The sequence below is a fragment of the Eumetopias jubatus genome, unplaced genomic scaffold (genome assembly GCF_037043125.1).
Source record: "Eumetopias jubatus isolate StellerSeaLion01/CBP00866 unplaced genomic scaffold, mEumJub1_p1.0 scaffold_13, whole genome shotgun sequence".
NCBI lineage: Eukaryota > Metazoa > Chordata > Mammalia > Carnivora > Otariidae > Eumetopias > Eumetopias jubatus.
The window spans coordinates 58,187,412-58,199,759 of NW_028274819.1; the positions used below are offsets into that span (position 1 = coordinate 58,187,412).

The 12,348-nt window shown below is 57.1% G+C and overlaps 1 protein-coding gene across 1 annotated transcript in view; it reads left to right on the forward strand.

Moving 5' to 3' along the window:
• The first annotated feature begins 311 nt into the window (after nt 1–311).
• The window catches only part of MYO7A (myosin VIIA), a 52,611-nt gene continuing 40,574 nt past the window's right edge, over nt 312–12,348 (forward strand). The window contains exons 1-11 of the mRNA XM_028116010.2: nt 312–624; nt 1,190–1,311; nt 1,393–1,535; nt 1,793–1,906; nt 3,075–3,228; nt 3,665–3,741; nt 4,291–4,410; nt 5,190–5,332; nt 6,252–6,462; nt 6,970–7,105; nt 10,164–10,270. Coding sequence (XP_027971811.2) covers nt 401–624; nt 1,190–1,311; nt 1,393–1,535; nt 1,793–1,906; nt 3,075–3,228; nt 3,665–3,741; nt 4,291–4,410; nt 5,190–5,332; nt 6,252–6,462; nt 6,970–7,105; nt 10,164–10,270 — 1,551 coding nt within the window. The 5' untranslated portion in view covers nt 312–400. The remainder of the gene's footprint in view (nt 625–1,189; nt 1,312–1,392; nt 1,536–1,792; nt 1,907–3,074; nt 3,229–3,664; nt 3,742–4,290; nt 4,411–5,189; nt 5,333–6,251; nt 6,463–6,969; nt 7,106–10,163; nt 10,271–12,348) is intronic.

Below are 12,348 nucleotides of genomic sequence, written 5' to 3' on the forward strand. Positions count from 1 at the left end.
GTCTGGTTTATGAATATTACTCCAAACCTCTGGGATACAGGGCTTGGAGGCAAAAGTGGGACCCAGCATTTGAGAAGTCCCTACAGTGTGCTATGACTTTTAAAGTCTACCGTCTCCTCATCTTTAGAAACAGTCACATTATATCCATTTAACAGATAAAGGTAAGGAAATGGAAGCTTAGAGACCCTCCCCCTCTCCCCACTTCCTTCCTCCCTTCATCAAACCTCACTGAGCACGTACTCCAACCCAGGCCCAGTGCTAGTTTGAAGGCCCCACCCCCAGCTCTCACAGAGGCAGGATTCGGACCCTGGGTCCACGTGACTCCAAAGCCAGTGCTGTCCCTTCCAGAGGAATGGAGCAGGGCAGAGTCTGAGAACTTTCTAGAGTCTGAGCCTCCCACATGGGAAGTGGCAAGTTCCTCATCCGTTTTTGCCCACAGACATACACAGGCTCCATCCTGGTGGCTGTGAACCCCTACCAGCTGCTTTCCATCTACTCACCAGAGCATATCCGCCAGTATACCAACAAGAAGATTGGGGAGATGCCCCCCCACATCTTTGCCATTGCCGATAATTGCTATTTCAACATGAAGCGCAACAGCCGTGACCAGTGCTGCATCATCAGGTGGGCGGCCCAGCACCAGATCAGAGCTCCAGGCTTAGCCCCTAGAGCTTCAGCTTTGTGTTCCTGCTAATGCCTCATCATGTAGAGAATCCCCTCCCCTTTCCCAGGCCTTACATCTCTATTAATGCTGCGCAAGTTCTTGTTAGCTTTTGAGGCCGACCTTGTTTATTACTGGTTCCTGTTAAGTTAGAGTCAAGTGACATTTCAGTCCCCTCTTCTCTCTTGGGCAGAGGGTATTAGGACAAAGCATTGATCTAGTGTCAATATATGCCATGCTCTATGGCAGGTGCGGACCAGGGCTGTGTGTGTGTGTGTGTGTGTGTGTGTGTGTGTGTGTGTGTGTGTGTGTGTCTAAATGAAAGGGAAGGAAAGTACCTTTGGCCTTGGCAGAGCCCTGAGCTCCTGGAGCCTTTTCCGTCCCTGAAAGGTCCATACTGTCGGCCTATTTTACAGATTGGGGAGTGGGGAAGGTGCAGGTGGGAGAAGCAGCTTGGGCTGAAGCCCCATAGGGAGAGGCCCATGCAGATTGTGATGGGCCCTGCCTCTCTCTGGGTCTCCTCTGCAGCGGGGAGTCTGGGGCAGGGAAGACCGAGAGCACCAAGCTGATCCTGCAGTTCCTGGCGGCCATCAGCGGGCAACACTCATGGATCGAGCAGCAGGTGCTGGAAGCCACCCCCATCCTGGAAGGTAGGGCCAGGGCTCTAAGAGTGGTGCTCGGGGGGCTGGGCGGGGGCTGACCTTGCCCATGACCCTCTCCCCACCCCGAAGCGTTTGGGAATGCCAAGACCATCCGCAATGACAACTCAAGCCGCTTTGGGAAGTACATCGATATCCACTTCAACAAGCGGGGTGCCATCGAGGGCGCCAAGATCGAGCAGTACCTGCTGGAGAAGTCCCGTGTCTGTCGCCAGGTGGGCCCAAGCCCAGGGCAGAGCCGGACCTGCCCAGGACCCCCAGCCTCGGGTGCGGGTGGGGGCCGCACGGTCTGGATCGTCCTATGCCACTGCCCGCTCACCGCGGTGCCTGAATTCCCGCCATGAAACTTGCCCACAGGGGCTTTTGGATCAAAGTCGTTTGTTAAGATAGTAAACCGCGTTTCATCTTGATTGTCGGGTTGCTGATGCCTCCCCTGCCTCTATCCCCCAACACCTTGTGCCCGCGTTTGCAGGCCTCCGATGAACGAAACTACCATGTGTTCTATTGCATGCTGGAGGGCATGAGTGCCGATCAGAAGAAGAAGCTGGGCCTGGGCCAGGCCTCAGACTATAACTACTTGGCTATGGTGAGGCCCGGGCGGGGCAGCCAGGGAGGGGGACACCGATCCCAGCAAGGTCAGGGGCAACCTACCCAGCCGCTCCCCAGCTCCAGGCCTGGTGGGTGGGATCCTCTGTGGGGGCATCCCCCACCCCCACCCCATCCCCTGACCTGCCCCAGCCCACTCTGAGCTTATATATGCCGTCAGGCCTGTCCCCTGCTTGGGCATAGTCCCACCAGCACAAGCATCTAGATGAATTGTCATCGCAGATACACATGTTCCTCAATCTGTGTAGACAGCCTAGACCCAGGGACATGTAGACACTTGCCCGTGTGTACATGTGCATAGACCCACCCGCACACAAATGCTGTGTTAGTTCAGTTTTTGAGGACGTGAAGCCCGGGACCTCTGCCAGGCCCCCCAGGATTGGAGGGCTCAGGTTGTTGCAGCTTCAGCCTCGGGGGCTCAACTGGGCATGGAGCCCAGGTGCCAGCCTCTTGCTGTTGCCTGGCCACCAAGGAGAAGAGGGCCCCAGGGCCGTTGCTGCCGCCCAGCATCAGATGAATGGGGGTGCGAGTGCACAGCAGGCCGGCTCGGCAGGGGACCAGCTTCATTAGCCCTGGGGAGAATCCCTGCCTGGTTGTCTGGAGCCAGGCTGAGCTGGGCCACAGGGACACACGAGGGATGTGGGCGTCATAGGTGTGCAGGCCTTCCCAGATACTTGCTGTAGCTGTAGGAGGTGACACGCACACACGCACGTGAACACGGTTCACGGGCACACATGCTGGGTGTCCCCCTGCCCCAGCCTGCCCCTGGTTGTCCTGGGTGAGGCCTTCAAGTCCCTGAGCGAGAGTGTCCAGCGGGGGGTGGGAGCACAGTAGAGCCCGGGTGCTGTGACTGCCAGGCTAGGGGACGGGCCAGGCCTGGTCTCAGCGACCAGCTCCTCTCACTCTTGGGAAGAAGGGGCATCCAGGGTCCCTACGAGTGGGAAATGTGTTCTTAAAAAGCCCTAGCCAGGAGCTTTCTAGACTTTCTGGAGAGGTCATGGTGCTCTCGCAGTGAGGTCTGTGCCTGGCCCCCCAGACCGGCCTGGCCTGGCAGAGGGGGCCCTTCAGTCCAGCCATTGCCTCTCTGGGGGTCCCCACGGCCTTGCTGATGTCCTCTTGAAGCCCACTCGCCCACCTCTGCCCGCCAGGGTAACTGTATCGCCTGTGAGGGCCGGGAGGACAGCCAGGAGTATGCCAACATCCGCTCGGCCATGAAGGTGCTCATGTTCACCGACACGGAGAACTGGGAGATCTCCAAGCTCCTGGCTGCCATCCTGCACCTGGGCAACCTGCAGTATGAGGGTGAGGAGCCCCACTGGTGCACCCCTGCCCCAACCCCACCCTGGGTTCATGGGCAGCGCAACACCTAGCTGTCTGGGGGGTGTTGTGGCTTAGCTTCTGTCCCAGCAGCTACAAACCCTGTTTCATAGGAGCCAGGGCTGCCGTCAAGAGCTCTGGGAGTCCAGGGTGGAGGAGCGTGAGGGGAGAGGGCCATGACGGCCAGTGTGTCCACTTGGATGCCAGGCATGGTGCCGGGTGCCGGACATACGGGGTTCCTACCTCACGGTGCCCATAGCTCGTGGGGAGAACATCCATCAAATATACATTGATCTGGAGAAGCAGTGGACAGGAAGACCGCCCCCCCACCCCCCCCGCCGAGAGCCGGGCCCTCCTAGCCTGCCCCTCTCCCCCATGCCCACCCTCGCTTGCCTGACCCTGCGCCCCCTCGCTGTGACAGCCCGGACGTTTGAAAACCTGGACACCTGTGAGGTCCTCTTCTCTCCGTCCCTGGCTACAGCCGCATCCCTGCTCGAGGTCAGCGTCCAGCCTTCTGTCCCGATGGCTGCTTCGGTTTCTCTCAGGGGGCTGGGCGTGTGGGAACCTGGAGGCTGGGGCTCTGCTTGGGAGAGTTCTAGAAGTTCAATATGGAGAACGAACTGTGTGCAGGATCTGTGCTGGGCACAGGTCTCAGAGGAGGAGTGGAGCGCGGCGGCCGGTAGCCTCGCCGCCCTCGCCCCGCTACCCCTGGGGATGGTGTAGGGCGCAGGGGACCCTGGGTGAGTCGGTGTGTCAGTCTCTCGGCAAAGGCTTACTAGGCTCTGCCCTGGGTTGGAAAACTGGGATGAGTCAAGCCAGAGTCTGAGCCAGTCCTGGGAGGGCCAGGTGACAGGCGGGGGTCAGTGAGGAGGCTGTTAAGGAGAGAGCAGTCCTTCCAGGCACATCTGGGCGGGGTGTGGTGCCTGGGGAGGATCTGCCTGTGGGGCTGTGGGGCAGGACACTCGGTGGAGGGACTGGTCTGAGCCAGGCCTGGAGGGTCAGTGGGAAGGGGGTGGCTGGGGGAGCAGCCGAATGTTGCCCCATCAGGTGAACCCCCCGGACCTGATGAACTGTCTGACCAGCCGTACCCTCATCACCCGCGGGGAGACTGTGTCCACCCCACTCAGCAGGGAGCAGGCACTGGATGTGCGAGATGCCTTTGTCAAGGTGGGCCTTTGTGGAGGGGCTTGCGCCGCCCCTTGTTGATACAGCCAGGAGTTGAGTAGTCCATGGAACCAGAAAGACGTCTGGGCCTTGACCCCTGTCTGCCCTTGGACCCAGGCCCTGGCCGCTGGCTCTGCGGCGGCGGGGGAGGGGGGGGGGCGGCTGCTGAGCAAGAGTCTGCCTTCTCCTGAGCTCTGTTCCTCCCACAAGGGGCTGAGTGTTGTGCTCCTCAGGAGCCCTGCCAACCCCGGTCCCCGCAGGTCTCCCGTCCCCGGCCTGCTCTGCTTTCCAGCCCCGTGGGCCTCATGCTGGGTCATATTGTTGGAGCACTTGGTCTGCTGTGCTATTCCCAGCCCAGAGGATACCCTCTCTGGTCTTTCCAAAGAAGATACTGAAGATGGGCTGGGTCAGGTGCAGAAGGCCCCAGTCGTTGGGTTTCCACACTCACGAGTTTGCCAACCATTGAGCCCCTGCCCTGCACCACGTTCTGTGCTGGGTTCTGGGACCCTCAAGATGTTCAGAGCTGATAGGGAGACAGAGGTGGATGGAGACATGGGAGCCCAAAGGAAGGTTAGGGAAGGCTTCTTGGCAGAGCTTTGAGAAGGAGTAAGGAATTGTTCCAACAGGAAAGGGGGCTCCACGACAGAGGGAACAGCTTGAGTAAAGACTAGGGGGTTTCAAACAGCACAGGAGGGAATGAGCAAAGCCGTGACGGTCTGGGGACCTGGCCTGTCTCCTTGGGAGGGCACGTGGGCCCAGTGGCTGACACAGCCGCCTCTCAGGGCATCTACGGGCGGCTCTTCGTGTGGATTGTGGACAAGATCAATGCGGCCATTTACAAGCCCCCCTCCCAGGCAGTGAAGAGCTCTCGCAGGTCCATCGGCCTCCTGGACATCTTTGGGTTTGAGAACTTCGCTGTGAACAGGTACCACAAGGGGCTCTGCTCTGTGGGAATTTTCTTCCACAACATGGTCAGAACAGGTGTCACACCTCTGCCTTTAAACTACACTGAGTGGGGGCGCCTGGGTGGCTCAGTTGGTTAAGCGACTGCCTTCGGCTCAGGTCATGATCCTGGAGTCCCGGGATCGAGTCCCGCATCGGGCTCCCTGCTCAGCAGGGAGTCTGCTTCTCCCTCGGACCTTCCTCCCTCTCATAGGCTCTCTCTCTACCATTCTCTCTCTCTCAATAAATAAATAAAAACCTTAAGAAAAAAATAATAAACTACACTGAGTGGGCTGTGAGCACGCTCCGCTGGGCTGTGGGAGAGTTTGCCTCCAGTCATCCTGGTGGGCTCTCTCACTCCCCTTCCGGCCCGCCCCGCCAGCTGCTGGGGAGAAGGCTCTTACGCCGTCGTGCACACCCCAGTGTCCAAGGTGCAAGGCGAGGCCGAGCCACGCTCAGGGTCCCACACTCCCTGAACGGTCATTCTTAGGAGCAGGCCCCGGTGGATCCCGGGGCTGGAGGCCCCCGCCCCGCCCCACTTCCTACTTGTGTGACCCCTGGCAGGTCACTTCAATTCCTGTAACATTTGGATGTCTCAAAGTCCCCCACCTCCAACCAAACACCCACAATGAATATGTGAAGTGTCACCTGGGAGAGCACTGGGTTGGTGACTCAGAGATGCTGGCCCTCGGGAGGCCACTTACTAAATCTCATCAGTCCCCTTCCCCTCTCCCCTGACTACTTTGTATCCCTCTTCTTGCCCCCCCCCCCGCCCCCCAGTGCCTTGGCCCTTGCCCTCTGCCAGGGAGTTGGTGCCTGCCTGTCAGCCTGCTCCAGGCACAGCGTGGCCAAGGACGTGCTGGCCTGCTCAGCCCCTCGCCCATCCCCTGTGCCCCCTGCAGCTTCGAGCAGCTCTGCATCAACTTTGCCAACGAGCACCTGCAGCAGTTCTTCGTGCGGCACGTGTTCAAGCTGGAGCAAGAGGAATACGACCTGGAGAGCATTGACTGGCTGCACATCGAGTTTACTGACAACCAGGACGCCCTGGACATGATCGCCAACAAGCCCATGAACATCATTTCCCTCATCGACGAGGAGAGCAAGTTCCCCAAGGTGCGCCTGCCCCTTGTTGGGCGCCTGTGCAAAACAGCCCCTCATGCTTTGAGCCTCAGCTTTCCTCATCTGTAAAATGGGACCGATGATACGTGCCTCTCAGGGTGGCTCTGGGGCCAGTGCAGGTGCATTCATCTGACATTTGGGGATCAGCTGCAGCCCACGGGGTCCTGGACCAAACGATGGAGATCTAAGCATGTAGCTGACACAGAACAGGTTCTCCAGACTTGGGATGTGTCTCCGAGTGGGGGAGTGAGTGACTGCTCCCATGAGTTTCATTGTGGGAAATAGATTTTTCTAAACTGGACTGAATGCTCAAGGTAGTGTAGTTCCAATCCACCCACTTAATAGATAGAGAAGTGGAGGCCCAGAGAGCTCCTGTGTGGGATACAAATAAAGGGAGGGAGCTCTTGAGAAAGACAGAAGAGGGGGCGCGAAGGCCGGGGGCAGCGGGGGCAGGAGGACCTGGGGCAGAGAGGGGCTGAGCATGGCCATCGGTTCCCACAGGGCACAGACACCACCATGTTGCATAAGTTGAACTCCCAGCACAAGCTGAACTCCAACTACATCCCCCCCAAGAACAACCATGAGACTCAGTTTGGGATCAACCACTTTGCAGGTGTTGTCTACTACGAGAGCCAAGGTACAAGCAGGCTATCTAGGGCTGCAGTCTCTTCGCCTGTGCCCTCTCTGGCCCTTGCCCTTCTCTTGCCCGGGACGGGGTGGGGGCTGGAGCACAGAGCAGGAAGGGGCCTTAGGAAACACTGGGCCCAGTGCTCTTTCTTTCTTTTAGAGATTTTATTTTATTTTTAAATTTATTTTTAAAGATTTTATTTATTTGAGAGAGAGTATGCTTGAGCGGGGGTGGGGAGGCGGGGGGTGCGGGGAGAAGCAGGCTCCCCGCTGAGCAGGGAGCCTGATGCTGGGCTCCATCCCAGGACCTGAGCCGACGGCAGATGCTTAACCAACTGAGCCACCCAGGCACCTCTGGGTGCCCCTCTTTTAGAGATGTTAATAAGTGTGGTGAAGTATATATAATATAAAATGTACTGTTTTAACACTTTTTAAGGTTACAATTCACTGGCAGTAAGTACATTCACTATATTGTGCCACCATGGCCACTGTCCATCTCCAGTGCCGATCCATTACCCCAAATAAGTACTGAGTAAGCAAAAATTCTCCCTTTTCCCCCAGTCCCTGGTAACCTCTATTCTGTTTTTTCTCTCTCTCTGTATATATATATCTGACTAGTCAAGGGACCTCATATAGGTGCAATTGTACAGTATCTGTCCTGTCATGTCTGGCTTATTTAACTCAGCCTAACGTCCTCAAAGTTCATCCACGTTGTAGCAGGTGTCAGAATTTCATATATATATTATTCATTCATCTCTTGATGCACAGTTGGGTTGTTTCTACCTTTTAGCTACCGTGGATAGTGCTACCATGAATATGGGTTTACAAATATCTGAGTCCCTGCTTTCCATTCTTTTGGGTGGGCTCAGTGCTCCTGTGTACAAATGGGGAAGCTGAGGCTCAAAAGGGAAAGTTCCTGTCTTTCCATGACATTGCCTGTTAGGTGCCAAGCCAGGCCTAGAACCAGTCCCGTGACCCACTAAGCCTCTCTCAGCAACAAGACCAAGTGTGAGCATTGAAGGGGATGCATCCTCCATGCTTCTGGGATGTGCAGTTGGGTTCATTTTACAAGCTAGAGGTGAAGAAGAGAGTCAGGGTTACCCTACTTGGAATTCTTGCAGACTGCCCTTGCGACTCGGCCCCCACCACCCTGGTCTAAAGTGCTGCCTTGGATGGGCATCAGCTGTCGCGTGTGTCTCTATATTGAACTCTTGTGTTCAGCCTCCAAGGGTTTCACCTGCAGTCGAAGGCCAAGGAAATTCAAAACAAACGAGCAAAGAGCCATTGGTTTCGTACTTCCTTGTTTAATTGTCCAGAAGGCTGACGGTGTATCAGTGAGCCATGCTGCAGGGATGGAACCTGAAGCCTGCCCAGTGTTGCCCTCCCGCAACTATTAGGTTGTGAGATCCAACCTTGCTGTTAGAAAGAAGGAAGCCAACATTAAGTCTGAAGGACTTTCGGACAAACCAATGTATCTGTTCTTAGGAATAACAGAGGATTGTATCAGGCCTCATGCTGTTGCTGAGGATACAGATGGGAAAATTGAGTGGACTCTGCACAAAGTTATAAAATTATAGGATGTTAGATCTGGAGGGAACATAAGGCTTTATCTACTTTCTGGATTTGAAACTGAGGCTTAGAGAGGGAAATGACTTGCCTAAGGTCGCTAACCAGTTTTGAGCTGCTTTCAACAATTCTGTCAGCATTTTCTGGCTCACAAAGTACTGTTTTAATTCAGCATTTTATTTATGAATCAGGTGGTGTTAGGTGATCTGAAGCAAAGCAAGGGTTTAGGGGTACCGTCATTCCCATGTGACATATGAGGAAGCTGAGGGCCAGAAGGGGACCATCCTAGGGTCCCAGAGTGAGTCTGTTGTAGACTTTTGATTAGAGCCCACAATTCCATCCCAACTCCAAAACCCACCCTTGCACTGCTGGGTGCCTCCTGGCACTCCCCCGTCCCCAGATACCAGGTGGGCAGCCCAGCACTGGGTCTCTATGCTGTCCACAAGCCCGGGCAGCCTGAGTCCTGGGGAAAAGGGTGCTGCTTCTCTGCGGTGTTCTTCCTCATCAGGCCTCCCCAGCCCTTGGCCACTCTGTCTTCTGCCCCACCCTAGCAAGACACCCCCCCCCCATTGGCGCCCCGCCATTAACCAGTTCCTAACTCCTCAGTCCCTGGGAATGGCCGGCCTCTTGGGGGGTCTGTGAGGTGCAGAGGAGCCTCCCTGGGCTGGTGCCGGGCATCTAGGTTCAAGTCTCAATTCTGCCCATGGCTTGCTGTGTGATGTTAGGCAGCTTGCTCAGCTTCTCTGAGCGTTGGTTTCCTCCCTTGTGGGATGGGGAAAGATAATCCCTGCCCACCCCCTAGATAGAGGGGGAGTCGTGAGCATCAGTGCTGCGAGGGCACTTTGTAGAACATAACACACTGTTCAAGAACAAGGTATTTTAAATTCCTTTACTCTTAGCTGTACTAAGATGTTATTTATTTGAGAGAGAGAATGAACTAGAGAGCATGAGATGGGGGAGGGTCCGAGGGAGAAGCAGACTCCCCGCTGAGCAGGGAGCCCAATGCGGGACTCGATCCCGGGACTCCAGGATCATGACCTGAGCCGAAGGCAGTCGCTTAACCAACTGAGCCACCCAGGCGCCCTGCTCTCAGCTGTACTAGCCCAACACGTATTCTCTGCCAGGTGACACACTCAACGGGGGCTTCTGATGCCTTTATTCAAAAGACTAAGGCTGGCATTGCAGGCACTGGGTGGCTCCCCGAGGAAGGCAGCCCTGCCCTCCCCGGGGCTGAGGCCTCCGGCCCTTCTCTCCGAACAGGTCTGGAAGGGGGGGCAGTCGGGGGGAGGGAACTGCAGCTCCAGTTCTGGCTCTGCCCCTCGCTTTCTCTGTCATCTCGGGCAAGCTGCTCTGTCTGCTGTAAAGTGGATGTGGTTGAACTAAGCGAAGTTTGAGGGTCTTCCTGGCTCAGACGCTGTGGATTTGGGGAGCGGATGAGTCTTGTCAGGCAGAGGCTGCCCGAGCTCTCGAGGTGTGACTGACTGCTTCTTGCCACTGCCCAGGCTTCCTGGAGAAGAACCGGGACACCCTGCATGGAGACATCATCCAGCTGGTCCACTCCTCCAGAAACAAGTTCATCAAGCAGATCTTCCAGGCTGACGTTGCCATGGTAACGTCGGGGCGGGGTCTCTACTGGGCAGGAAGGGCCCCCAGAAGCCAGGCCCGTGCCTAGGCTCACTCGTGTCCAGCAGCTTCGGCTGAGCTCCTCTGGCCGCAGAGTGAGGACAGTGCTTCGCTGTGGTTCCAGGAGGAGGCCGGGGGGCCTCCACAGTCCTCCCGTCTGGTCCTCTTGCTGCAGTGACTTGGGCGGGGGATGGGGCCCGGCCCGGAGAAGGGTGCCATGAGAGGTCAGAGAGCACAGCCTGATCAGGACACAGTTTACCACGGAGGGCCCCCCGGCTGGACCTCTGGCAGCTCACAGGGAGCCTGGGAGGAGGGAGCACATCCAGCCTCAAGGACACGGATGGATGTGGGTATTCTGAGAGACAAACACAGAGGGATGGGTGCCCCAGACCTGGGCCCCATACGGGGCACGCTGAATTTCCCATCCTTGGCATTTCCTCTGTCCCTAGAGTGGTAGTCTGGCAGCCTGGTTTCCTGCATGATTGTATGCCTCTTCATTTCCTATTTTCCTCCTGTCCCAGGGCTTCCTGAAGGGCGCTCAGAGGGACTCACGGGGAGGACAGAGTCCCTCCGTGCCTGTCCAGGTGCCTGCACTGCCCCAGGCCCCCGGGCTCCCAGACCTCTGCCCCGAGGGTCCTCCTTTCTCCCCGGTGGATTTTGCTCTCTGTTTTCTGACCCACCACGTTCTCCTTGCCCCCAACCCTGTCTCGCCTTGCACTGTGGTTCCTGTTATAGTTTCTCTGTGGTTATTCATCGGGCACTCTCCGCCAGTCGGCAGCTTCCGTGAAGGTAAAAGATCCAAGCCCCGGGCCAGTGGATGGCGGGCCAGGCCTCAGTGGCCCCCAGGGCTGGGCTATGGCCTCAGCCTCCGTGGCTCTGAGGCTTGGGGAAAGGGCCAGCTTTTTCTTTTCTTCTTCTTCTTCCTTTTTTTTTTTTTTTTTTTGGAGTGTGTGTGTGTGTTTTTTTTTTTTTTTTTTGTGGAGTGGTTTGTGGAGTGGTTTTGAGTTTTTTGTTGTTGTTTTGTTGTTTCTGGAATTGTGTGAACTGTGAGTATCTCCGTTTCTTAAAGGAGGAAACTGAGTCTTAGATAAAGAGGCAAGACTTGCCCAGCATGCCCCGTGAGCCAGGGGCTGAGCCAGGACTCTACTCCAGGTCTCCCACGTCCTCTGCCTCTCTGAGTCTCTCTGTGGTATCAAGGCCTGCTTCTTCCACCAGGCTCTGGCACACGCCTCTGTGTCCAGGGTTTGGTCAGATCCCCTGACAACCTTGCAGAGGAGGAGAGGCGGTGATATTTTCTGCATTTTGCAGATGGGGGTCTGAAGCTCAGAGGTGGGGGGTGACTCACCCTGAGGCACAGTATCCCGGAGCTGGGACTAGTATCCCAGACCTCCTTGGGCCCTGGAACAGCATCCGTGGTGTGCCTGACCACCACCTTCAGGTCGGGGCTCCCACGGTGCTCTAGGCCCCAAGAGTGCTGGCACCCCCCCCGCCCCCACCAAGTAGCAGAGCTTTGCCATCCCTTTGCCTCTCCTTTTCCTCTTCTCAACCCTCAGTTTCCTCTCTGCCTAGTACCGATGTCCTCCCACACTTGGTCTTGAGTCTCCCTTCCTTCCTGCATGTCTGGCATCCCCCTGCCGCCCAGTGCCTCGTGGACTTCCGAACCATAGTTCACAAAAGCTACAGCAGCAGAGCAGGGTGCCTGGAATGTCGGGGGCAGGGAGTGTGAGTGGACAGCAGCCTGTGCCCTCGGCCCGTGGACTGGGCCTAGGGCCCCACCCCCAGGCCAACACTGTGACCCAGCGGCTGACCGGGCGAGCGTCGGGCCGGGGCCAGAGCGGGGCCCCAGGGGCCAGAAGCTCCTGCGCCCAGCAGTCCCCACCCCGAGGCCCACGCGTCACAGGGTGGCAGCTTTGGGAGACAGGTGTGGGCCTGGACTCTTCCCCGCTCTTTCCCCTTCTCCTCCGGTCCCCAGCCCAGCCCACCCCTCCCAGGCTCAGCCATTCCTCCTGGCCTGAGGCAGTCTTGGAAGATCACAGAACCTGGTCTTCTCCTCCTGCCCCCTCT